At 46.9% G+C, this 27,467-nt stretch overlaps 2 protein-coding genes across 2 annotated transcripts; one reads left to right on the forward strand and one right to left on the reverse strand.

Annotated features, from left to right (window-relative positions):
- Positions 1–1,199: 1,199 nt before the first annotated feature.
- LOC115198060 (uncharacterized) lies at positions 1,200–22,126 on the forward strand. The gene is made up of 8 exons (XM_029759730.1): positions 1,200–1,409; positions 5,903–6,021; positions 14,541–14,625; positions 14,908–15,103; positions 15,539–16,554; positions 17,232–18,061; positions 19,556–19,795; positions 20,020–22,126. Exons 1-8 carry the CDS (start codon positions 1,318–1,320, stop codon positions 20,265–20,267), a joined length of 2,826 nt encoding a protein of 941 aa, XP_029615590.1. The 5' UTR covers positions 1,200–1,317; the 3' UTR covers positions 20,268–22,126.
- On the reverse strand, positions 21,401–26,210 carry LOC115199200 (basic proline-rich protein-like; the record flags this gene model as incomplete). The annotated part of the gene is given in 7 exon segments (XM_029761828.1): positions 21,401–21,439; positions 24,186–24,327; positions 24,403–24,543; positions 24,656–25,120; positions 25,225–25,385; positions 25,549–25,728; positions 25,731–26,210. Coding segments are annotated over 7 exon segments (1,608 nt in total), but the record flags the coding sequence as incomplete, so codon positions are not given.
- Positions 26,211–27,467: the final 1,257 nt, after the last annotated feature.

Below are 27,467 nucleotides of genomic sequence, written 5' to 3' on the forward strand. Positions count from 1 at the left end.
TCGCAGACCCTTCACGTCCTCCACTCCGAGAGGGAAGGGAGAGAAGAAATCTAGTTCTGTCTCAGTCTAAGATCAGATAGCTTTCAAAAGCAGACATGTTACTAATGAAAATCCTACGGTATTATGACAGACTCCCCAATGCTGGGAAGCTTTACTAAAATCACAACTAAGCTCCTTTTATGAAATGCTAAAAATGACTTTCATCAGATGATTGTATTCACTATGTTGAGGTCCACCAGCAAGACTTGTTTCAGTAGCATTTCTTTGTCAGAAAGGATGGTCATGCCATGCATGGCGTGATAAGTTCCAAGGATAGTTTTTGTTGTTATTGTTGTGTAGTCTATTTATTGAAGCGGAACAACTTACTGATGAGAAATTTAAATTATTCTTCCTACTTTTGTTTGAGGTAGAATTTGAAGGGGCTTAGTTGAAGCATTCTAACACAGTTTGAATCATGTCGTAACTAACACTAACGCTAACTATTAGAATGTAACCGAAAATTACTGATAAACTGTTACTGTGAAAATGCAGCTTACTGATCAATGAAGATAGCTGGTGGTTCACTTGCACCACATGATGCCAACATAACTCCAGATTCCATTTCTTTACCATAGGAGAAAAGTAATTCCAACAAACATAAGGATATGATCATGTAACACATACCGATGTTGTGCTCATCTTTTTTTGGTCAGGAAAGTTTAGAAAATAAACTGTGATGGATTACGTCGCTGCATGTTATTGTACTGTCAATGTGGCTATTCACTTACAGTAGGCTAATTGTATATTCTACATACTTGAAAATGCTGCTAAATTGTATAAACTTGTTGACGTTGACCTTTTTAGCTAATACTGCTCAGTAGCAAACTGAATGTGTGTAGCCAAAACTGTCACACCCTCCTCACCCCCCTTCACAGTCCGACACAGCTTCCAAACACTGACTGAATATTATGATAATGGATATAACCTTGATTTTTTTTTTTTGTTATTGTGAGCTTTTCTACTTTGTCGAACATTATCTGTAAATTATTTGGATTTGCACTGAATATTAAACTGAAGTGTATCTAGAGTGTTTTGTTGTAGTTTTTCATGAATAGTATTCAGTGCATTTATAAATTTAATAAAAACATGTTATAGACTACTTTATTCTAATTCCAACGCAATAATAATGAAAAGGAAGGGTTGTAAGAGACAGATCTATTGCTTTCTTGCCTCCTTGTCCTGCTATTTCCACCCCCCATTTTACCATATAAATCTCTGCATACTCGCACATGCGCGTTGCGCATATCTACCGGAGCGCGAGATAGGGGAGCTGTACTAATGGCGGAGAACGTACGGTCGCCTTTTGAGTACCGGGAGCCACCGACCCTCGACAGCGACGGGGATGGGAGCAAACCGCCGCCTCCCCGAGGGTGAGATAAATAACTTATTGGGGGAATATCTGATCACTTGCTAGCTACTTGTTTAAAAGTGAAGTCGAATGCAAAGCCGTGCCTGAACGGGTGTGTTTGTTTAGTTAGAGGCATCCATTCCTGTGATGATTCTGAGGAAAAAAATGTAACGGCGAAAGTGGGTTTTTTTTCTCGCTTCAGGATCAATAGCTACCTAGTTTCGTTATTTTTTTTTTTTTTTGTACAGCCTGTCACCCACTTCTCACCGTTGATTATCCGTATGCTTTTCAGTTTTCGTTTGAGAGCTAGCCAGCTGTAATGTCCTGTCTGTTATTTAATTAGCCAGCTAGCTAACTACTAGCCATCTGTTAGTTAGCAAGCTGGCCAGTTACATCTGCACACGGTAGTCATAGCTAGCTAGCTAAACAGATTAAATTGCATTTAGGCTAGCCTTGTTTGATTTTGATAGCTAGCTAACTCGAAAGCGATATGGCTCGTTATTTAGGCATTTAATCATTAAAACCACATGTTTGCCAGATATTCTGGTACTGTAGTTAGCTATGTGCTACTACAATCTTCATTCAAACTGATGTTGTTGGGGAAATCCGTCAGTTACATTAGGCATCACTTTCACTGTGTAGATCTGACTGACTTGTGGTTTACTGTATAAAGAGAACGAATGAGGGTTGCAAAGGCTGTGTGTGTGTGTGTGTGTGTGTGTGTGTGTGTGTGTGTGTGTGTGTGTGTCAGTCATTTTATATATGCCTGGTTATTGGGGTTTGTCAAATAGCTACAATTATTGAAAAGTAAAATATTTCACTAGCTATATGTACATTTGTTCCCAATATATTATTTGATTGTCTGATACTTTATGGATTTGATAAAATTTGTTTTTTATAATTGTATTCAATAAATATAATGGCCCAGTTTCCCAAGAGCATCTTGAGGCCAAGTTCATCATTAGAATAATTTATTAAATCGCAAAGTTGTTTCCAAAAACCATAATTATTAAAGTTGCACTTGAAAACAAATAATCAGATATTTTTCACATGCGCTAGATTTTTTTATTTCTTATTTATTTAACCGTTATTTAACTAGGCAAGTCAGTTAAGAATAAATTCTTATTTACAGTGACGGCCTAACCCAGACAACACGGCCAACTGTGTGCTGTCCTATAGGACTCCCAATCATGGTCGGTTGTGATACAGCCTGGAAATACAACAGGTGTAGACTTTAATGTGAAATGGCTAGTTTTGAGCCCTTTCCCAACAATGCAGAGTTAAAAAGTAAGAAAATGTAGCAAAAAAAGGACTTAGTAACACAATAAAATGACAATAACAAGACTATATACAAGGAGTACCGTGTGTGTGTGTGTGTGTGTCGGTGTAGTATGTGTGGATAGAGTCCAGTGAGTGTGCATAGAGCCAATGCAAAAGAAAAAGGGGGTCAATGCAAATTGTCCAGGTAGCCATTTGATTAGCTGTTCAGCAGTATTATGGCTTGGGGGTATAAGCTTTTCAGGAATCTTTTGAGCCAAGACGTGGTGCTCTGGTACCGCCTGCTGTGTGGTAACAGAGCGAACAGTCTATGACTTGGGAGGCTGGAGTCTTTGACAATTGTTAGGGCCTTCCTCTGACACCGCCTGGTATAGAGGCCCTGGATGGCAGGGAGCTCGGCCCCAGTGATGTACTGGGCCATACGGTCTATCCTCTGTAGCGCCTTGTGGTCGGACGCCACGCATTTGTCATACCAAGCGGTATTGGAGCTAGTCAAGATACTCTCAATGGTGCAGCTGTATAACATTTTGAGGATCTGAGGGCCCATGCCAAATCTTTTCAGCCTCTTGAGGGGGAAGAGGCGTTATCGTGCTCTCTTCATGACTGTGTTGGTGCGTTTGGACCATGATAGGTCCTTAGTGATGTGGACACCGAGGAACTTGAATCTCTCGACCTGCTCCATTACAGCCCCATCTACAGTGCCTTCAGGAAGTATTCAGACCCCTTGACTTTTTCTAACATTTGTTAGGTTACAGCCATATTCTAAAATGGATTTAAACAAAAATAATTCCTCAGCAATCTACACACAATACCCCATAATGGCAAAGCGAAAACATGTTTTTAGAAATTTTAGCAAATGTATAAAAAAAAGAAAATAACTTATTTACATATGTATTCAGACTCTTTGCTATGAGACTCAAAATTGAGCTGTGAGCAGGAGTCCACCTGTGATAAATTCAATTGGTTGCACATGATTTGGAAAGGCACACAACTGTCTATAAAAGGTCCCACAGTTGACAGTGCATGTCACAGCAAAAACCAAACCATGAGGTCGATGGAATTGTCTGTAGAGCTCCGAGACAGGATTGTGTCGAGGCACAGATCTGAGGAATGGTATCAAAAAATGTCTGCAGCATTGAAGGTCCCCAAGAACAAAAGTGCGCTTCCATCTTTCTTAAATAGAAGAAGTTTGAAACTACCAAGACTCTTCGTAGAGCTGGCCACCCGGCCAAACTGAGAAATCTGGGGAGAAGGCCCTTGGTCAGGGAGGTGACCAAAAATCTGATGGTCACTCTGACAGAGTTCCTCTGTGGAGATGGGAGAACCTACCAGAAGGACAACCATCTCTGCAGCACTCCCCCAATCAGGCCTTTTATGGTCGAGAGGCCAGACGGAATCCACTCGTCAGCAAAAGGCACATGACAGACTGCTTGGAGTTTGCCAAAAGTCTTCCAAAGACTCTCAAACCACGAGAAACAAGATTCTCTGGTCTGATGAAACCAAGATTGAACTCTTTTGCCTGAATGCCAAGCGTCACATCTGGAGGAAACCTGGCACCATCCCTAAGGTGAATCATAGTGGTGGCAGCATCATGCTGGGGGGATGTTTTTCACCGGCAGGTACTGGGAGACTAGTCAGGATTGAGGCAAAGATAAACAGAGCAAAGTACAGAGAGATCCTTGATGAAAACCTGCTACAGAGCGCTCGGGGCCTCAGACTGGGGCGAAGGTTCACCTTCCAACAGGAAAATTTCCCTAACCACACAGCCAAGACAACGCAGCAGTGGCTTCGGGACAAGTCTCTGAATGTCCTTGAGTGGCCCAGCCAGAGCCCGTACTTGAACTCAATCTGACATCTCTGGAGAGACCTGAAAATAGCTGTGCAGCAATGCTCCCCATCCAACCTGACAGAGCTTGAGAGGATCTGCAGAGAAGAATGGGAGAAACTCGGGAATATGTTTTATATGATTATTATAATTTAATTATCAGTAGTTTAACGACAATAAAACAAAATAAACAGGCTAATTTCATTGTGAAAATACAGTGGATCTATGGAAATGCAACATTGAATGATTCAAGGAAATTAGCAGATTTTTGTTTAATTTATTTGCATCTGAATAACAACATTATTATAGCTTATTATTTTAACATCAAATAGGTTATAAATAAATTATTATTGTTCAAACTTGTATTTCTCACCAGAATGAGGCTGTGATTTGGGAGATTCAGCTCCATCTGGGCATTCACTAGGTCCATAGACCTAGACCCTGGCCTGTGTGTGTGCTCTCGCTGTTCACTCCGATGGCGACGGCAAGATAGAGATTGTGGCCAAAGCAATTTAGCCAAGGCCAGTTCAGTTGCCTCACTGCAGCCACAATATTTGCCCCGTTGTCTGTGGTGATACAGTACACTTTATTTTCGTCAAGGGGCCAGTCAAGCTATCCCAAACGCAGGGCTTCGGCCAGGGTGTCGGTTGTGTGGAATTGTTTTCAAACAGCGGAAGTGCACTGTCAGACTCATGTAAGGAGTCATATTTACACTTTAGTGCAAAAAATAATGATTTGTTTTTTATTTATTTATTTTTTTGCTAGGCGAGACATCTTTTTCACCTCACTCCTCCGATCTACTGTAACAATGAAAAAGGCCAGAGGTGAAGAGCAGAGGCTACCCACCCCAGCCTGTAGGCTATAGGATCTATAGTTGACCTCAGTCCACACTTTTCACTCCAACCCTCCCCTTTTTGAATTGGATGATTTGACCTTCAAAGATTCTCTCCTATCCGTGGTAGAGCGGATTTGCTGATTGCGCCACATTAAAAGATGGTTGGAAAGAGGAGGTGACGAATACAATTTAGTAGACGGACTAAGTTAGCAAAACAATACCATACAAATCAATAGTTATCTACTTTACCCATAGCAGAAGTGTTATACGTTAAAATAAAGTTGATGAAACATTTTATGAAAAAAAGATGGTTGACAGCTATTTTATTTGGTCAACATCCAAAACTGTCAATGACAGTTATCCAATTACCGTCACAGCCTTAGCTGTAGGCTTACTTGGGGTTGTTTTCATGGTGAAAAATTGCCTATTCATAATGTGGCAGATGTAAATACAATTTATCTAGAAATGTCATTCTTGTCATGTACAAAATAAATCTGTCAGCTCTATTCAGTAAAACATGTATTTTAAAAAAAATCTGAAATTTTCTAAATCTGAAGGAACCCCTGGTGTGTTATAGGAGGGTGTGTGTCAGGAAAAGGAAGGGTACCCCTGTGAAGGTGTGCGACCGGGCCTACGTGACAGAGGATGAAGAGGAGGAGGAAGAGGAGAGTCTGTCTGAACACAGCTACAGTCCAGGTAAACACACACACACACACACGTGTTGCATGGTATACCGGTACTACGATAATGGTACCAAAATGTTATGAGACTAACATTTTAGAAAACCGTAGAACCGTTGCATATGTAGTACTGGCCCTGCCGATCTAAAGAACCCGCTGGTGCCTGTTTTGCAACAGCAGCTAGTTTCTTGTCGGTCCAATAATGACCACTTCACATTCATTCGCACACCCTCGGTGCAGACCCCAATAATTATTCTGCTGTTACCTTTTTACATTGGGGCAGCGCAGGCAAAGTTGATGCGTTGTATCAGGGAAGCAAACCTGGCACTTTTCAGCGATTTTGATTTCATTAGGTCATCCACGTGAATTGTGTAGTAGAATAAAAAAAACATACTTTTTTGGGGAGTGTGCACAGACGGTGTATCACCATTGAGCTGTAAGAGATGCTGATCTTCTCCCTGTGTGATCACTACCTTCTCTCTTGAAATTAATGACTGAGTACAGAATGCATCCTACAAATGGAATATGAGTTCAGATGTCTTTTTTTTTTGTGTGTAAATGTTTTAATTGTATTTTTTTATTAAACTTTCTAAGTTGTATAAACATGGCAGTTGGATTATGCATTCAACATGCAAAGTACCTAACTAAACAAATACTACCAATTTCCCAGGTATAGGTAGTAATATAATTATACCTTGTTTCAAAAGTGGGCATGAAAATATTATTCTCAATACATTCAATGAAGGTAGATCTTAGATCATTCCAAAAGAAAATCTGATGTTAGGCCATCACAGCCAGGCAATTTATTTAAGGCTGGTTTCTTTACAGCTATAGACAATTCCTCTATTTTAAGCTCTGCCTCGCAAAACTCATTCAATTCTTGTCTATTGTAGGAATATGCTTTTTTTTTTTTTTTTTTTTTTGAGTTTTCTCAAAAAAGTAATTGCCGTTATTGGGGAAGTAGGATAAAAAAAAATGTCTGTAGCAATCAACTTTGATTCTGTTCTTTCAATCCTATTTAACATACGAATAATTAATAGCATTGCTTTCCTGACACCTTTTTTCAAGGCTGCTAAAGTAAGAGGTGATTTTATTCTCGTTTTATCCACTTTGCCGTTGATCTTACGTAGGCGGCAGATATGTCATATCAGAATGAGTGCTTCGTCATGTATCACGTGTGAAGCCTTGTTCACATTACCCATAAGCACTCCGTTACTTTGCGCCGGATGTCACGCATTTCAATGGGGACGTCCACAACGGAGTGGAATCTGTTACGAGACGGACACCGCATACTTTGACATTTTTCAAACTTTGTCAGTCGAAGAACAGGAAGTTACCAAACTACAGAAGAAGAAAACAATTTGCTTTTCTGCGATGGCTTTATGGGATAGCTAGCAACAATTATCCATTACTGTAAGTGTGTACAATTTTTTTTTTTAATAGTAATGTTACATAATACACATTGGTTATTAACCTCTCTAGTACATGTGGGACGAACTCGTCCCACCTACGTAACAGCCACTGAAATCCAGTGGCGCGATTTTTGAATCGTTAGAAATGCTATAACTTCAATTTCTCAAACATATGACTATTTCACAGCTATTTAAAGACAAGAATCTCGTTAATCTAACCCCACTGTCCGATTTCAAAAAGGCTTTACAACAAAAGCAAAACATTAGATTATGTCAGCAGAGTACCCAGCCAGAAATAATCACACAGCCATTTTTCAAGCTAGCATATCATGTCACATAAACCCAAACCACAGCTAAATGCAGCACTAACCTTTTATAATCTTCATCAGATGACACACCTAGGACATTGTGTTATACAATACATGCATGTCTGTTCAATCAAGTTCATATTTATATCAAAAACCAGCTTTTTACATTAGCATGTGACGTTCAGAAAAAGCATAACCACCGCAAACTTCCGGTGAATTTACTAACAGTTTGCTAAATTACTCACGATAAACGTTCACAAAAAGCATAACAATTATTTTAAGAATTATAGATACATTACCCCTCTATGCACTCGATATGTCCGATTTTAAAATAGCTTTTCGGATGAAGCACATTTTGCAATAATCTAAGTACATAGCCCGGCATTACAGGGCTAGCTATTTAGACACCCACCCAGGTCAGCCTCCACCAAAATCACATTTCCTATAAGAAAGATGTTCTTACCTTGCTTGTTCTTCATCAGAATACACTGCCAGGACTTCTACTTCAATAACAAATGTTGGTTTGGTCCCAAATAATCCATCGTTATATCCAAACAGCGACGTTTTGTTCGTGAGTTCTAGAATGCTTTTTCGCGGTGTCGCGCATGGCGCATTGGCGTGTCAAAAATGTCTAAATATTCCATTACCGTACTTCGAAGCATGTCAACCGCTGTTTAAAACCAATTTTTATGCCATTTATGTCATAGAGAAGTGTTAATATTCCGACCGGGAGTATGCATTGAGCCTAAACAGCCGAATAAAATTTCTCCTCAGAAGCGACTCATGCACGCGCATCATTGAAAGGTCCTCCGAGCATCCACTTACAAAAGGCGATAATATATTTCAACCTGAGGTTCCCTCGTAAACCTTCAGTTATTTCGCGGGCTCTGAGAGCCTATTGGAGCCCTGGGAATTGTCACGTTACAGCTAAGATCCTTACTTTTCAATAAAAAGAGGTAAGACGCACGACTCCTTGTCAGACAGGGTACTTCCTGCTTGAAACCTTGTCAGGTTTTTGCCTGCCATAGGAGTTCTGTTATACTCACAGACACCATTCAAACAGTTTTAGAAAATTCAGAGTGTTTTCTATCCAAACCTGAACAATAATATGCATATTCTAGCTTCTGAGTTGGTGTAGGAGGCCGTTAAAAATGGGAACATATTTTTTCCAAAATTCTCAATACTGCCCCCTATACCAAACAGGTTAAGGCAGTTACATTACAGTGCATTTGGAAAATATTCAGACCCCTTGACCTTTTCCACATTTTGTTACATTACAGCCTTATTCTAAAATTGATTTTCTCTTCTTTCTCATCAATCGACACACAATATCCCATAATGACAAAGCTAAAACTGGTTTTTAGAAGTTGTTGCTAATTTATTCAAACTGAAATATCACATTTACATACAGTTGAAGTTGGAAGTTTACATGCACTTTTTCAACAACTCCACAAATTTCTTGTTAACAAACTATAGTTTTGGCAAGTCGGTTAGGACATCTACTTTGTGCATGACACAAGTAATTTTTCCAACAATTGTTTACAGACAGATTATTTCACTTATAAGCTTCATGAGGGAGGAACATGATTTTCCTTTCCTCATGATGCAATCTATTTTGTGAAGTGCACCAAGCCCTCCTGCAGCAAAGCACCCCCACCGCATGATGCTGCCACCCCCGTGCTTCACGGTTGGGATGATGTTCTTCGGCTTGCAAGCCTCCCCCTTTTTCCTCCAAACATAACGATGGTCATTATGTCCGAACAGTTCTATTTTTGTGTTTCATCAGACCAGAGGACATTTCTCCAAAAAGTACGATCTTTGTCCCCATGTGCAGTTGCAAACCGTAGTCTGGCTTTTTTATGGTGGTTTTAGATCAGTGGTTTCTTCCTTGCTGAGCGGCCTTTCAGGTTATGTCGATATAGGACTCGTTTTACTGTGGATAAAGATACTTTTGTACCGGTTTCCTCCAGCATCTTCACAAGGTCCTTTGCTGCTGTTCTGGGATTGATTTGCACTTTTCGCACCAAAGTATGTTCATTTCTAGGAGACCAAATGCATCTCCTTCCTGAGCGGTATGATGGCTGCGTGGTCCCATGGTGTTTATACTTGCATACTATTGTTTGTACAGATGAACATGGTACCTTCAGGCGTTTTGGAAATTGCTCCCAAGGATGAACCAGACTTGTAGAGGTCTAAAAAAAAAAAAAAAACATGTTCTGAGGTCTTGGCTGACTTCTTTTGATATTCCCTTGATGTCAAGCAAAGAGGCACTGAGTTTGAAGGTAGGACTTGAAATACATCCACAGGTACACCTCCAATTGGCAGAAATGTCAATTAGCCTATCAGAAGCTTCTAAAGCCATGACATTTTCTGGAATTTTCCAAGCTGTTTAAAGGCACAGTCAACTTAGTGTATGTAAACTTCTGACCCACTGGAATTGGTGTGTGTGTGTGTGTGTGTGTGTGTGTATCCCCTAATATAAATAAATAAATAAACAAACAATCTTCCCATAGTCAAGATAACAAATAGAAATCAAACTGGATGGACATCAGAAATAGAGGCCAGGACTAAAAACAAACAAAATATAACTATTGTAAAATAGATTGTGTCTGTAAAATGTGTACAGTATGTATAAACTGAAGGTAGAAGCCGAAGTGTTATTGTTTATTAGTTTACTCCAATTGGGGGAGGGGTGTTAGGTTTTGCAGGGAATAATAAAGGAATATTCAAAAACAAGTGTGCATTTACCCCAAAAATATATGGGGGGATTGGAAATGATGCCGACAATTACATTGATGAAAGCAACAATCTATCCGCAATATTAAAGCTGATCAACCCCTTAAGAGGAAAAAATAAATAAATCGATAGATGGATATATTTATCTTGTGGATTAGCACACATTTTATAAACCAAATCGCAGTCAATTTTAAATGAATCCCGGGCTGCTAATTATTTGTTTGATAACAAACAACGGTGTTCTGTCATGTTACCCATCAAGCTAATAACCCGGTTAGTTCACCAGTAGGTCTTGCCTATTGAGTACCCCAGTATGAGTCATAATACCCACAAAACCTAGCTGTAAAACCCTGAAGTGGTTCCAATCATTTTTCCACCATTCATTTTTTCCGTTGGGGATTTTCGAACTATGTCATAAAAGGTGACGTTTTGAGAACCATATAAATCTCTCTAGGACAAGGTGATTATTTTTTTTTTATTTTATTTTTTTTATCAATATATTCGCATGTAATTGCCCCCCCTAAAAATCTATGCTAATTAGCCGCCAATGTGGCTATCATACAGAACTACACATCTTGTCTCGAGCTTTGACGTAAGTTGCAGGGTTGGGAGAAACTTCCACATTTCTCCATGCAAACTCTCATCGACAATAGCAACTAACCTAGCAAGTAGATATCAGCCTTTTTTTAGTTTCTTGTGTAAATAATTGATATTGTATATTTCTCGTGTGTAATCTTGTTTATGCATTTTAAAGTTACCTAGCTAGCTACCTTAGCATTTTTTTTTGTATTACTAGAATTGAATTTACCCTGGCTTTTGTAGCCAACTAGCTAACCTTAGGTCTCTCCATCGAGAAGAAGCAAGGATGGTTCTGTGCTATGTACCGGACTGTAACCACTACTCCGATAGGCACACGTGTACTCGCTCTCTCTCACATCTGCTCGAAGTGATGTACTTGCTCTCTCTCTCTCTCTCACTCTGGGGGTAAGAAGTAATTTAAACATCACAGATATAAATTCCCGCTGTGTCCATGATAAAATGCAACGTGAACTGTTGTACTACTGAATGAGACTGTGCCTTTGTGATTACTTTAGTTAGCTGCTTTGAGCTAAACTTGTATGTTATATAACCTATTTTGGCAGCCAAGTGTGTGTGTGTACACTGTGGAATATTTTTGGAGCAGTGGCTTCCCTGAAAACGGGTACTGACAGGAGGAGCGATATGAGTCTGTCAGAGGTCGTCACGCTGGCTGGGGATGGAGGCTTTGGTGGTTCACACAATGAAGAAGCAGGTGTCCCTTCCAGTAATGTGAAGCTGACCGTGGACCTGGTGCCAGTAAGGATGGTCTTCACGGAGGGCGGTAAGAACCTCCATCCTTGATATAACAAAAATCCTTTAGCTTCACTGCCTCTTCAATGATAAGGTCCCTGGCACCATAGGGACACTTGACTTCCAGACTGTCCAATGAGGCACCCAGTATCCAGGACCATGTGACTCAAAGCCCTATCTCCTTCACACCCCCATTTTGAATGCCTTGATTCCCTCCTCTTTATCTCTGCCCCACTTTACAGACAACACCCTATCCAACGACTGATCTGAGGACCATTTTTAGCAGCGATGGAGTAACGAGCTTGGCCCTAACCACTGCTCCATCATTGCTGTCTGTCAACCTCCCTCTCCTCAATGTGTGCCAGTTGGGGTTGGTGCACTGCCGTATAGCCTCCTGCTGCTCCAACGACTGCGCCATGCCAGCCAGGATGCCTGCATGCCTCAGATGCCCTTGTTTTTTTTTTTTTTACAATGTTCAGACAGGGATGACGGGGAGGGTAGCGGTTGTTTAAGGAGACATGCCATTCCACTGAACCTGCCCTGGAGATGGTTCTTTAGACACTGAAGATCCTCCCGTGGGGGCTCTCAGGACAGAGGGTTGTAGTCTTCAGCCGGGTACAGGTCCTCCAACTGACTGCACCTGGTTGGGCACGGGTGGGTTCCTCCACTCGCATTCCACACCCGTACGGCCCATTTTGTGAACCGTCAAAATAGGCTGCAGGCAACACTGATGAGCTCCACGGAGGCATTCACATGTTGTAGAGAGAATCCCCTGGTCACCTCGAGAAACCTGCCAACAGGAAGTGGTCACCTATAGAGACCTGCCAACAGGAAGGAGGATAAATGCACCTTGAAATGCCTTTGTTGTAAAAAATGTGCAATATAAATAAAGTTTGATTGATGACATTACAGCTTTAGAATATTTTATAGAATTCCATTAACATTTTTTAATTGATAACTTGGGATTTTATCACTTGACAATATCAACCATACAGTGTGAAGGATTCTATAAATCCAGACAGAGAATGCATGTACCACTCTGAATTAATAAATACTGTGCCTATTGAAGATGTGTCAATGGTCATGAAACTACAATACAGACTGAATGTCTAAACTAAGTACATTCTGAATGTCTTATGTTTTTAGATTCATTCTCATCAATGACAACATTCTAGAACTGAGTTATCACTTATCTAAGTTTGGTATCTGGGTTAATCTGGTTAATGATTAAGTGGCTCTTTCCTTGGAGTATGTTGAAAGCTGGATAGATCACAGTGTATTGCTAAGATGCACAAACTTAACTTAATAGCTACAGTCACCGACACAGGATGAACTTTAGTAGAGTATTGGAAGCTATTTTGTAGATGACACCGTCGAGGATTGGTAGGATAGTCAGTTTTACTAGGGTAAGTTTGGCGGCGTGAGTGAAGGAGGCTTTGTTGTGAAATAGAATGCTGATTCTAGATTTGATTTTGGATTGGAGATGTTTAATATGAGTCTGGATGGAGAGTTTACAGTCTAGCCAGACCCCTAGGTATTTGTAGTTGTCTACGAATCCTAGGTCAGAACTGTCCAGAGTAGTGATGCTAGTCGGGCAGGCAGGTGCGGGCAGCGAACGGTTGAAAAGCATGCATTTGGTTTTACTAGGGTTTAAGAGTATTTGGAGGCCACAGAAGGAGTGTAGTATGGCATTGAAGCCCGTTTTGGAGGTTAGTTAACACAGTGTAAAAAGAAGTGCCAGAAGTATACAGAATGGTGTCGTCTGCGTAGAGGTGGATCAGGGAATCTCCATCAGCGGTCTTCTCCACATGGCCAGACTGATAGTGGTCTCCTCCACATGGCCAGACTGATAGTGGTCTCCTCCACATGGCCAGACTGATAGTGGTCTCCTCCACATGGCCAGACTGATAGTGGTCTCCTCCACATGGCCAGACTGATAGTGGTCTCCTCCACATGGCCAGACTTCGAGTGGTCATCCTTGGAAAAAGCCATAATGTGTGAAATAGACACCAAAGTCGACATACTGTACAAACAATTATCAAGGCTAAGTAATCCAAAATATGTGTAACTAGCTAGCTAAAGTTTTGTCAGTGGCTAGTTTAAGACCGAGAAATGGGACAGAAGAAGTTCAACACTTTATTCAATTCATTTCAATACAGCACATGGATTCATCATGGATTGGGCACACATCTCTGATCGCGCAGGTGAAGAGTAGCTGACCGTGTCGGCTAGATGTGACGTGCAGGAGCTTCCTGCAGGAATTCGTAGTCTTGCTGAGGTGTTCTCCGTTTTGCTAATCAGCATTACATTTTTTTTTTGTGTAAATTGAGGCAAATATATTGATGACTCAAATTGTCAGAGGAGAGAGATTTTACACGGTTATCAAAACATCACGCCAAGCCTACACCGGACACATACTTGGTGGGGAAACGATTGGAACCATTAACGTGTTTGACTACAAGGTTTTATGGGTATTATGAAGCGTCCGACTGTGGCGGACTATATAGGAACACATTTGGAATGGCATTGGCACAGGAAGAAAGGAAAAAGGGTCTGCTACTCATGATGTGTATCTAAGGTAGAATTCATATAGGCCTTAATGGAAGCCTAAGCTTTGTTAAATAAATCTCTCTCTCTATAGTGTTTTCCCCTCACTGCCAAAAATGACATGCAGATCATTGTGTTTATCTATTCAGTCCTCCAGCCCTATCATGTGTTCTGCTGTTCTTACTTGTTTCTAACTCTCCCAGGTGATGGACAGTACCCAGACGGAGCGGAGGACAGACTACCTCCAACCGGAAGCCCTTACTACCTCGCCGACCCCTCCCAGCTCTGGTGAGAGAGACAGTAGGATCATGGAATAGACAACCAATGACAGACATGTCTGAGAAATCAATCAAATGTCTGTAGTTGCATTGAGACTGCAGTGTATGGGTCAACCTTACCTATTGCAGTGGTCACCAAGTCTTGGAAGGGTGTGCAGGCTTTTGTTCAAGCCCAGTTCTAACACACCTCACCAAGACCTTGGTCAGTGAAATCAGGTGTGGTTGCTAGGCAAGAGCATAAGTCTGTGTCTCCAGTGGATGGTGTGTAACGTTACTTTGTCTCTCCGTCCAGTGTGTCGGAGCTGGGCGAGGAGGGGGCGAGTGGGGTCCGGGGGCCAGTGCTCTTCCACCCCCCGCCCAACTGTAGGATCCGAGAGGTGCACTGCGGGAGTCAGGTGCGGCTGGTCGTCATAGCGATTCGCGACATCGCCAAAGGGGAGGAGATCACAGTGGACTACAGCCTGATGGACTGGGGAGAGAACGCCATGGTGACTAATGACTCTGATAACATCGCCAGCTTGCCTCGTTGCAAACCCATTTCGGCTATTCTTAAATGTACTCCTTGAATGAGTGTGGTCAGAGGTCATGACGTCTGACCAACAGAAACCTCATACACATCAAAATTCGCAGTTCTGGCATTACTAGTTGCTTGTTGTGTTGTTTCCTTGTTCTGTCCAAGTAAAGAACATTGCCCAGTGTGATTGGTTGGGCTCCATATTTGAAGCCTGTTGGTTGCTTTATGAATATCCTAGGGATTCCATAGCTCTGTGTCTCTGAGGGTTTGACTGCAGCTTTAACCCAGACAATAACAAAAAGAAGGTAATCAGAAGATCGTGACCTCAACTTAATTTTTTTCTATTGGTTACTGTGCGGATTTATAAAGATGCTCATTTGTTATGTTTTTGGATTTTGTCTCCGAACAGGATGAAGAGCCTGGCCCCCACCCGCTGTCTCTCTCCGACTACCTCACCCCCTCCTGGTCCCTCTCCCCCTCCTCCTCCCCGCTAACTCACACTGAGCCCAGCGATTCGGACCGAGAGGAGGAGGAGGAAGACGACGATGACGACGAAGAAGAAGAGATGGAGGAGCTGAGGGGCCGCATGCTCCGCCGCCGAAAGAAGCGCAAAATAGCCACCCCCGTCACCACAACCAAGAAGAAGAGTGTCGCCAACCCCAGGGCCGGACCCGGGCGCCCCTGCTCATCCTCCTTCTCCCGGCTGGCTGCCTCCTCGACCCCGGCCCAGACCCCGTCTCAGCCCGCCACCCCACTGGCGCCCCCCACCACCAACATCAACAACAACATCAACATAAACATCGGCAGCTCCAGCGGGGCCACTGTCAGCCGGCGGCTGCACTGCCCCTACTGCGGCCGCCACTACCGCTCTCTGGCACGCCACCTGGAGAAACACCATGCCAACCAGCCAGAGGTCAGGGCTGCCATGGAGCTATCCGCACTCCACACACACCCTTCCTCCTCTACCTCCTCCTCGCACGGCCACATCTTCGCCTCCCCCCAGCCCTCCTCTTCCTCTGCTCCCGCCCCTCCCCCTCTTTTCTCCGGGGAGAGAGAGAGGGATGCGGTGGCCGCTCGAAGTTCCTCGGGGGCGGTCTCCTTTTCACTCTCACTCTCCCCACCCTCGGCTTCTCAGTCGGCCGCGGCCAAAAAAGCCTCCAACTTATCGGTTCAGACGCCCAAGCCAGGCTCAGCCCCTGCAGTGGCACCGGTGAAAAGTCCTCCCACATCCACGCCACCCAGGAGGGGCCGCAAGCCGAAGAGAGAGAAGGAGGAGCAGCAGAAAGCGGGGGAGTCCATCAGGAGCAAAGAGGAAGAGATGCCTCCACCGCCTACCCCCAAGCCGGAGGAAGAAGAGCAGGATGAGGAGCTGAGTGGAGCGGGGACAGTAGAGAGTCCTGGGGACTGGAGTACACAGATGGCTAGGTATGATGGATAATATGGTTAAGCTACATTGGAAAGAGAAGTTGGGCCTAAATTAAATGTTACATATGAAGTTCTGAATTGAAATTGCTTGAGAAATGCATATTTTACCATTCTATCAATATTATTATTCTATCAATATTATAATGGAGATGTAAATTTCTCCAGTCTTCTTTTCAGCTCCTTCATCACCTGATTTATTAACAAAAGGAACATGTCAATAGGTGGTCCAGGTATCCTCATGACATGGCACAAGTGGGTGTGGCTTCCTCTTATGTACTCTACTTCTCCTCTATTGTTATCAACCCGGGGGGGGGGGGCGATGACATCCTTGAATGGCCTACTCAATGAAGTTTGCAGTTGTCAAATATTTTTGGATTCTGCTCAAAACATTTTTTGGTCCTTAAGTGTATATGTGGGATATTGATTTTCAACAGGAAAAGAAGAAAAAAAATTGCTTTCAAATATTACATTTTTACATTGTATTTTTTGAAACTCTCTCCCTCTTTCCCTCTGTGTCGCTCTCTTTCCCTCTGTGTCGCTCTCTTTCCCTCTGTGTCGTTCTCTTTCCCTCTGTGTCGCTCTCTCTCCCTCTGTGTCGTTCTCTCTCTCCCTCTGTCGCTCTCTCTCCTTCTGTGTCGCTCTATCTCTCCCGCTATCTCTTTCTCTCTTTTTTGTAGCTCCCACAGACACCACATGCCCCCTCTCCTCTCTTCCCTATCCTGCCTGGTGCTCTACCTTAGCCGGCAGCAGCACTCTTCCTTCTTGTCTCTCACTCGCTCCCCCAGTTCAGCTGAGGCCTGGCGCCTCCTCTGCCATTCCAGCCTGGCGCTGCTCATCCTCTACAACCGCCACCGAGAGTGTGAGGTGGCCAAGCTCACCACCCAGGACTACCACAACCGCACCACCCCCCCAAGCCCTACCCTGACCCAGGCTAACTCGGCCAACACCCCCCCCACAGGCATGGAGGCCATCCTCTCCCCCTTCGAGCATCAGGTCCTCTGCCACCTCCCCCGGGCAGGTGTGCTGGGTAAGAGGGGGCGTATCCAGCCCCTCATCCTGCCCCCGCACTGCGAGTCCTGCCTGGAACTGCTCCTTCAGACCTCCTCCAACGTGGGCGTCGACCCCCACAGCCCCTACGTCTTCTCCCGGCCCTTCCACTCGCCCGCAACGCCTCTCCGGGGCACCGACCTACTGCGCAACCTGGCACGGGCCAGCGGCGCCAAGAACCCCAGGGCGTTGACCCAGACACGGGCGCGCCAGCAGGTGGCCATTCTCACCCAGCTACTGCTCCTGGAGGAAGGCGAAGGGCAGGGCCAGCCGGGCGGGGCTGCCGCCAAGCGCCTAGAAGACTTCCTGCAGAGGGAGTACCACGTGACCCAGAGCTGTGCCACGATAGGCCGAGACCCGGCGCTGATGGGCCGTGTGGGCAGGGTGGTGATCTATGGGGAAAAGGAGGGGGTCCTCTTCAGAGGGATGAGTCTGCAGCACATCTGTCTGGAGCTGGATGGTAAGGGTAAACTACAGGGAACTGGGCTCTGGTATGACCAAACTACCACACACTGCAAATCCATGGCACAGCTCCATCCCTTGTGTGTGTGTGTGTGTGGGGGGGGGGGGGCGCGTTCTGTTCATGAAGGGTTTGCACCTGATACATTCTGAAGGGAATAAAGGAGAATAGTTGCATTGCATTTACATGTGAATTAGTAATCTCCCCATCTCATTGGGATGGAAGAGAGGAGGAAACGGCACTAGAGGAATGATTGCTTTGTTACCAAGGGAGGCATGGCAAGTATGCTGGTCATGCTCACTAGGTATATGTTTACTAGCAAGTATGCTGGTCATGCTCAGTAGCGATATATTTACTAGCAAGTATGCTGGTCATGCTCAGTAGCGATATATTTACTAGCAAGTATGCTGTCATGCTCAGTAGGGCTATGTTTACTAACAAGTATGCTGGTCATGCTCAGTAGGGATATGTTTACTAGTTGTAAGTTGGTAATAAAGCAGTAGTAAGGGATTGCATGTTTAGAGCTTTACACATGAAGGGTGATTCTCCTCTCACTCGGACACAGCTGGGAACAAACTTATTTGTAAAATTTGTATTTTTTTATTTTGGGAGGCCAGCTGCGACAGAGCCTGGACTTGAACCAGGATCTGTAGTGGAACAGCTAGAACTGCGATGCAGTGCCTTAGACCACTGCGCCACTTGGGAGGCCAGCTGGGAGCAAACTTACCAGAACATTTTAAATAGATGGGAACTCTGAACAGGGTACCTTGTAATTGCATTGCCTGCCGTACAACGATCTGTCCTTCTCACAGACATTGTTAACGGACATCTTGTCTTGGTGTTATATGTTATGGTTTGCTTATTACATAAATGAAAGAGGAAAACCTTGCCCTGAGTCTCCAAGCCTTTTACATTGTATCAGGCAGGTTATAGTGAATGAACAAAACATGTTGTTCATGCTTTGTTCATTCACTTTCCGTCTTCTATCCCTACCTAACGCGCTCTCTGTCTTCTATCCCTACCCAACGCGCTCTCTCCGTCTTCTATCCCTACCCAACGCGCTCTCTCCGTCTTCTATCCCTACCCAACGCGCTCTCTCCGTCTTCTATCCCTACCCAACGCGCTCTCTCCGTCTTCTATCCCTACCCAACGCGCTCTCTCCGTCTTCTATCCCTACCCAACGCGCTCTCTCCGTCTTCTATCCCTACCCAACGCGCTCTCTCCGTCTTCTATCCCTCTCCAACGCGCTCTCTCCGTCTTCTATCCCTCTCCAACGCGCTCTCTCCGTCTTCTATCCCTCTCCAACGCGCTCTCTCCGTCTTCTATCCCTCTCCAACGCGCTCTCTCCGTCTTCTATCCCTACCCAACGCGCTCTCTCCGTCTTCTATCCCTCTCCAACGCGCTCTCTCCGTCTTCTATCCCTCTCCAACGCGCTCTCTCCGTCTTCTATGTCTACCTAACGCGCTCTCTCCGTCTTCTATCCCTACCCAACAGTGATGTCGGGGAACTCTGCTGACTCCTTCTCAGACGACTCGGAAGTGGAGGCAGAGAAGGTTAAGGAGAAGGTTAAAGAGAAGGTTAAGGAGAAGGTGGAGGAGAAGGTTAAGGAGAAGGTGGAGGAGGTGAAGAAGCAACCAGGTCAACCCCCCAGCAAGATTAAAGCCCCCGCTCCCTCCTCCGTCAACCCCTCGCTCCCTGGTGCCCACAAGAGGAGGATCATACAGCCCAAGTCAGGTATGTACAGTTGTATTTGTTTCTTTTTTGAGCAGTGTATATATATATATATATATATATATATACCCACCGAGTACATACCCACCGAGTACCTAACCCCTAAACACTTGTGTATACTGTGTATATATATATATATATACACAAGTGTTTAGGGGTTAGGTACTCGGTGGGTATGTATTTGGAATTGGGAAATTGATGTTCATGACTCTGTCCTGTGTTCCCAGGGAAGCGTGGGGTGCTGAAACGGCCCTGGTCGGAGGCGGAGCGCATCGCCGTGGAGACGCACCTGAAGAGGAACATCATGGAGCAGCGCGTGCCAGCCAAGGCGGACTGCGAGCGCTGCCTGCAGCTCTGTCCCCTGCTGGTCAGCAACCAGCGTGACTGGAGAGCCATCAAGTTCTACTGCCACAACCGCATCCAGCTACTGAAGAAGCAGGGCAGGAGGGAGAGGGCAGGACACTCTGTTAGATAGTTCTCTCGCTCTCTCCCATCTCTGACTTCTACCATCTGGAGTGACCTTATTCTAGTCCTGGAGAAGTGCAGTCTGCTTGTTTTTCGACCGAATTTACCTGACCTCTGACCTGACCTTAGAGGTCGTTCCTGGGACTAGATGTGCAGTATCAGTCCTAGCCGTGTAGCCCAGTAATGCAGTGTTGTCTTCATCAAGAGTCAAGGAGAGAATTAACTGGGATTAGTTGAAATGTCTCCTCTGACCAGGGGACATATCCACATAGTGTCTCAAAAGGTTCTAGGAATCCTGTTAAAACTGTTTTTTAAGACAAAAAAAAAACTCCCAACTCAGAGTAGGTTTTAGGATGTTAAGACACTGACCAGACAAACTGAGCTAGGAGTAAAATCAACTCCTAAAAAGGTTATCTCAGCTGGTCATCACGACAGTTTGAGGTACCGATGGTGATGACACTCATTGTTGTAAATTATGGGAAATAACCAATCACGAAGAGGCATGGCCAGCTGTGAACTGTATAGCACGTTTCAGACACCCAGATAAATGTGACTGTACATCAAATGTTGTAATGTTAAAACACTTGATATAATTTGTCTGACATGATCACTTTGTCTACTCCTAATATGTTGGCGTGCATAACCTTCTTTTTTTTTTTTTACCAATTGTGATGTTTGTTAAAAGCGTAAGTTTTATAATATTGTCGCTAACACTCTGAACTCCTGGATAACTACTCTAAATGTATTTTGTACAGTACTGTAGGCATCAAGTCTCTTACTGATAATGTTGCATAAAAAGTTTTATCATTTTCATCACCAAATCAAAGTTAACATAGGCCCTAAATACCTTCAGTGTCCCAATATTACTTAGACATATTATTTAACAATGTTGCAGGCCTTTTTTTAAATGATCAAAGACACCTGCTGGTAACTCTTAACTGGTTAGGACAGCTCATGAGGTCTCCTCAGTATCTGTCAACTAGGTTAGGACTCTTATTACTAAAGAGGTTTCATGCGTAGCTTTTATTTTTACCCGTAAGAGTAGGAGTAAAATGTCTCTATGCTCAGCGCTTACGACACATTTTCTACCCTGAGACGCTTTGTGAATACGGGCCCTGGATTACAGAACAATGGTCCTAGAAGTTACTGGAGAATCCCCGGTTTAAAACCCTTTATTTCAATCTGTTGGGAAATGACCGGGAAAGTGAGGGAGTTCAGAGGAGTGGGTCCACCTCCACTGAAAGCTGAAGACCAAATGTGAATATTAGGTTGTCTTTACAAAGATGGAGGAAGAAACATATGGTTTGAACCAATAAGATCCCGCTCCCCCCCCCCTAGAATGAGCATCCATGTCATATGGACTGGGATGAGCTGTTTGATATGGATAACTGACTGGCGTGAACTCTTAACCATTGCTATCACGGCCAGCTGTGTTTTTAACGGTATCGATCAAAATATTGGACCATGATGCACCAGTGAACTTGTTCACACACAACTCTACCACGGTTTCAGTTAAACTGATATGAAACGAGGCACGCATACTTTAAATTGTTTATCATGTCTGTTTTTTTTAAATATTTTGTAGTCATTTTACTCGACAATATAATATGGTCTTGTTAGTAACAAATGTAAATACGTGCTAATCAAGAATGAAATTTGACGTAGTAGTGGTTATAAAGTTGGTCGTATTGTGCTAAGGTGTACATATTGTAAATACCACATTTTGAAGTGTTTTCTGAACCACAAATTGTAACGTGATATTTTGCACTATGGTAACAGAAGTAACAGAAAAGGTTATCTGCAGTACTGCAAAACAAAAATTTTAAAAAATCTGAATAGTCTAATGATAAAGAACATGTGTCAGAACAATATTCTAAACGTGTTTTCTTGAAACAAATGTAGCTATATCTAATACTGTTATTAGAATACCTAAAGTCACACAAGGTGTCTGTCATATTAAGAATACCTTAAACATCTCAATTTGGGGCTCTAGTAAAGGGTCTAATGGTTGAACAGGTGATACAGTATACAGTCACTACTACAGATAGAGGGGATACAGTCACTACTACAGATAGAGGGGATACAGTCACTACTACAGATAGAGGGGATACAGAATACAGTCACTACTACAGATACAACAGGAAAATACCCTCTCGCTAGAAACTCGTTGCAGAAGATTATATCACTCTACTGCTGAAAATTAGGTCTTATTTTGAAGCTATACATTATAATCTTGTGAACTGTAGGTCCCTGCATCCATAGCTCCAACTATGAATTAGAAAAAGGACATTTTTCACTACCCACATCCCTTGTGAGCAAGGTGAACACAAACCCCCACAGCCTGTGTTCATTTAAGTGTTTCAGAGTAGGAGTACATACCTAGGATCAGGCCCCCCCCCCCCCCCCCCCCCGTCCATGTAATCTCATGCATTATCATCTGAAAGGCAAAACTGATCCCAAATTAGCACTAATATTCTGAAACACACAATTTTGATATTTTGCCACTAACTGGTCTTTTGACCAATCAGATCAGATCTTTTGCCAATAATGGGGCAAAAGAATCAAAATTGGGCTGCCTGTGTTAATGCAGCCATTATGAATACAGGCACTGATTGTTGAGTCAGGAGCAGTGAGGGGCAACTTTAATGGGGTAGTGGCCACAAAAAAACCTGAAGTCATCATGAGTGGCTGTCGGGTCTGCGTACCCACATAGATACCGACACAAGTTTAGACGGAGCTGGCCATAGCCTTTTGGAGGTCCTAATTGAAAGTTTGAGTTCATTTCCTGCAATTCTACACATTGCCATGGGGTGGAGAGAAATGTTTGCAGTTTTTATAGGATATCTGAGTGAGAGTGACTTACAAAATCAATGGGAGCCCCCCCCCCCCCCCCCCCCGGTCGCTAATTCGACCATGATTACTAGCAAGTTTAGACAGCTGGCTAGACTAACTTAACAATAAAAAAAAAATGGGGCTAGTTGAGTGACTGTCAGTGACTGACATCACAAGAGAAAAACAGCTGATTCACAACCACATTTCGAAATGTCACCTTGTGTATTCTACTATTCTACCTCTCAACAGAAATTGATCCGTGGGCCTAAAAAAGGGGACGCCAGTTGCCCATCACCTGGTCTGGAGGGTTAGCAGCATCCCACAAAGCCACACACACACTGTAGTTACTGACTTTGACCACTTGAGGGAGACAGACCAGATACTGAGTCATGTCTAAAAACTCCAGTAATAAGCCACGCACCCAGCATAAGCCTACGACAACTCACATCTGAGACACCAGGTGGGGGACAGGTAGACAGGTGGTGGAGGGGGGGCAGGTGGTGGAGGAGGGACAGGTGGTGGAGGGGGGGGGCAGGTGGTGGAGGGGGGGGGCAGGTGGTGGAGGAGGGACAGTTGGTGGAGGGGGGACAGGTAGTGGAGGGGGGACTGGTGGTGGAGGGGGGACAGGTAGTGGAGGGGGGACTGGTGGTGGAGGGGGGACTGGTGGTGGAGGGGGAACAGGTAGTGGAGGGGGGACTGGTGGTGGAGGGGGGGACTGGTGGTGGAGGGGGAACAGGTAGTGGAGGGGGGACTGGTGGTGGAGGGGGGACAGATAGTGGAGGGGGGGACTGGTGGTGGAGGGGGAACAGGTGGTGGAGGGGGGACAGGTGGTGGAGGGGGGACTGGTGGTGGAGGGGGAACAGGTGGTGGAGGGGGGACAGGTGGTGGAGGGGGGACTGGTGGTGGAGGGGGAACAGGTGGTGGAGGGGGGACAGGTGGTGGAGCGGGGATAGTTGGTGGAGGGGGGACAGGTGGTGGAGGGGGGACTGGTGGTGGAGGGGGAACAGGTGGTGGAGGGGGGACAGGTGGTGGAGGGGGGACTGGTGGTGGAGGGGGAACAGGTGGTGGAGGGGGGGACAGGTGGTGGAGGGGGGACTGGTGGTGGAGGGGGAACAGGTGGTGGAGGGGGGACAGGTGGTGGAGCGGGGATAGTTGGTGGAGGGGGGACAGGTGGTGGAGGGGGGACTGGTGGTGGAGGGGGAACAGGTGGTGGAGGGGGGACAGGTGGTGGAGGGGGGACAGGTAGTGGAGGGGGGACAGGTAAGAGCCTTTGTGGGGACAGGTAAGAGTCTTTGTGGTGGAAGGGGGAGACAGGTGGTGGAGGGGGGACTGGTGGTGGAGGGGGGACTGGTGGTGGAGGGGGGACTGGTGGTGGAGGGGGGACAGGTAGTGGAGGGGGGACTGGTGGTGGAGGGGGGACTGGTGGTGGAGGGGGGACTGGTGGTGGAGGGGGAACAGGTAGTGGAGGGGGAACAGGTAGTGGAGGGGGGACTGGTGGTGGAGGGGGGACTGGTGGTGGAGGGGGAACAGGTAGTGGAGGGGGAACAGGTAGTGGAGGGGGGGACTGGTGGTGGAGGGGGAACAGGTGGTGGAGGGGGGACTGGTGGTGGAGGGGGAACAGGTGGTGGAGGGGGGACAGGTGGTGGAGGGGGGACTGGTGGTGGAGGGGGAACAGGTGGTGGAGGGGGGACAGGTGGTGGAGCGGGGATAGTTGGTGGAGGGGGGACAGGTGGTGGAGGGGGGACTGGTGGTGGAGGGGGAACAGGTGGTGGAGGGGGGACAGGTGGTGGAGGGGGGACTGGTGGTGGAGGGGGAACAGGTGGTGGAGGGGGGACAGGTGGTGGAGGGGGGACTGGTGGTGGAGGGGGAACAGGTGGTGGAGGGGGGACTGGTGGTGGAGGGGGAACAGGTGGTGGAGGGGGGACAGGTGGTGGAGCGGGGATAGTTGGTGGAGGGGGGACAGGTGGTGGAGGGGGGACTGGTGGTGGAGGGGGAACAGGTGGTGGAGGGGGGACAGGTGGTGGAGGGGGGACAGGTAGTGGAGGGGGGACAGGTAAGAGTCTTTGTGGTGGAAGGGGGAGACAGGTGGAGCAGGGATAGTTGGTGGAGGGGGGACAGATAGTGGAGGGGGGACTGGTGGTGGAGGGGGGACTGGTGGTGGAGGGGGGACTGGTGGTGGAGGGGGGACAGGTAGTGGAGGGGGGACTGGTGGTGGAGGGGGGACTGGTGGTGGAGGGGGGACAGGTAGTGGAGGGGGGACTGGTGGTGGAGGGGGGACTGGTGGTGGAGGGGGGGACTGGTGGTGGAGGGGGAACAGGTAGTGGAGGGGGAACAGGTAGTGGAGGGGGGACTGGTGGTGGAGGGGGGACTGGTGGTGGAGGGGGAACAGGTAGTGGAGGGGGAACAGGTAGTGGAGGGGGGACTGGTGGTGGAGGGGGGACAGATAGTGGAGGGGGGACTGGTGGTGGAGGGGGAACAGGTGGTGGAGGGGGGACAGGTGTTGGAGGGGGGACTGGTGGTGGAGGGGGAACAGGTGGTGGAGGGGGGACAGGTGGTGGAGGGGGGACAGGTGGTGGAGGGGGGACTGGTGGTGGAGGGGGAACAGGTGGTGGAGGGGGGACAGGTGGTGGAGCGGGGGGACAGGTGGTGGAGGGGGGACAGGTGGTGGAGGGGGGACTGGTGGTGGAGGGGGAACAGGTGGTGGAGGGGGGACAGGTGCTGGAGGGGGGACTGGTGGTGGAGGGGGGACAGGTGGTGGAGGGGGGACTGGTGGTGGAGGGGGAACAGGTGGTGGAGGGGGGACAGGTGGTGGAGCGGGGATAGTTGGTGGAGGGGGGACAGGTGGTGGAGGGGGGACTGGTGGTGGAGGGGGAACAGGTGGTGGAGGGGGGACAGGTGGTGGAGGGGGGACAGGTGGTGGAGGGGGGACTGGTGGTGGAGGGGGAACAGGTAGTGGAGGGGGAACAGGAGGTGGAGGGGGGACAGGTGGTGGAGGGGGGACTGGTGGTGGAGGGGGAACAGGTGGTGGAGGGGGAACAGGAGGTGGAGGGGGGACAGGTGGTGGAGGGGGGACAGGTAGTGGAGGGGGGACTGGTGGTGGAGGGGGAACAGGTGGTGGAGGGGGGGACAGGTGGTGGAGGGGGGACTGGTGGTGGAGGGGGAACAGGTGGTGGAGGGGGGACAGGTGGTGGAGGGGGGACTGGTGGTGGAGGGGGAACAGGTGGTGGAGGGGGGACAGGTGGTGGAGGGGGGACTGGTGGTGGAGGGGGGACTGGTGGTGGAGGGGGAACAGGTGGTGGAGGGGGGACAGGTGGTGGAGGGGGGACAGGTGGTGGAGGGGGGACTGGTGGTGGAGGGGGAACAGGTAGTGGAGGGGGGACTGGTGGTGGAGGGGGAACAGGTGGTGGAGGGGGGACTGGTGGTGGAGGGGGAACAGGTAGTGGAGGGGGAACAGGTGGTGGAGGGGGGACTGGTGGTGGAGGGGGAACAGGTGGTGGAGGGGGGACAGGTGGTGGAGGGGGGACAGGTGGTGGAGGGGGAACAGGTGGTGGTGGAGGGGGGACAGGTGGTGGAGGGGGGACTGGTGGTGGAGGGGGAACAGGTGGTGGAGGGGGGACAGGTGGTGGAGGGGGGACTGGTGGTGGAGGGGGGACAGGTGGTGGAGGGGGGACTGGTGGTGGAGGGGGAACAGGTAGTGGAGGGGAGAGGTGGTGGAGGGGGGACTGGTGGTGGAGGGGGAACAGGTAGTGGAGGGGGGACTGGTGGTGGAGGGGGAACAGGTGGTGGAGGGGGAACAGGTGGTGGAGGGGGGACTGGTGGTGGAGGGGGAACAGGTAGTGGAGGGGGAACAGGTGGTGGAGGGGGGACAGGTGGTGGAGGGGGAACAGTTGGTGGAGGGGGGACAGGTGGTGGAGGGGGGACAGGTGGTGGAGCGGGAACAGGTAAGAGTCTTGTTGGTGGAAGGGGGGACAGGTAAGAGTCTTGGTGTCCTTAGTTGTGTGTATGTAGTCCTATATGTGTATTCAAATGTATTAAAATACACCAAGTCCTCTCTTTCTGCTGTTCAGATCTGATCAGTTACAGACCAACCACTACAGTGCAAAACCTCACCATCAGAGTTTATATTTTGACAGTTTAGATGAGACAGAGTTTTCAACCAAAATCCCCAAATATTGTCTGGAACATTGCTCCTCCCCTGAGGGACTGTTGACTCCTCCCCTGAGTGAATATTGACTCCTCCCCTGAGGGACTGTTGACTCCTCCCCTGAGTGAATATTGACTCCTCCCCTGAGGGACTGTTGACTCCTCCCCTGAGGGACTGTTGACTCCTCCCCTGAGGGACTGTTGACTCCTCCCCTGAGGGACTGTTGACTCCTCC

The sequence above is a fragment of the Salmo trutta genome, chromosome 8, assembly GCF_901001165.1.
Source record: "Salmo trutta chromosome 8, fSalTru1.1, whole genome shotgun sequence".
NCBI classification, from domain to species: Eukaryota; Metazoa; Chordata; class Actinopteri; order Salmoniformes; family Salmonidae; genus Salmo; species Salmo trutta.

What these genes read in the sequence shown, in the direction of transcription:
- LOC115198060 (XM_029759730.1), top strand. Translation starts at nt 1,318, where the DNA reads ATGGCGGAGAACGTACGGTCGCCTTTTGAGTACCGGGAGCCACCGACC. An exon ending in AAACCGCCGCCTCCCCGAGG is followed by an intron (nt 1,410 to 5,902) that starts GTGAGATAAATA and finishes GGTGTGTTATAG; the next exon opens with GAGGGTGTGTGTCAGGAAAA. An exon ending in CATCTGTCTGGAGCTGGATG is followed by an intron (nt 18,062 to 19,555) that starts GTAAGGGTAAAC and finishes CCTACCCAACAG; the next exon opens with TGATGTCGGGGAACTCTGCT.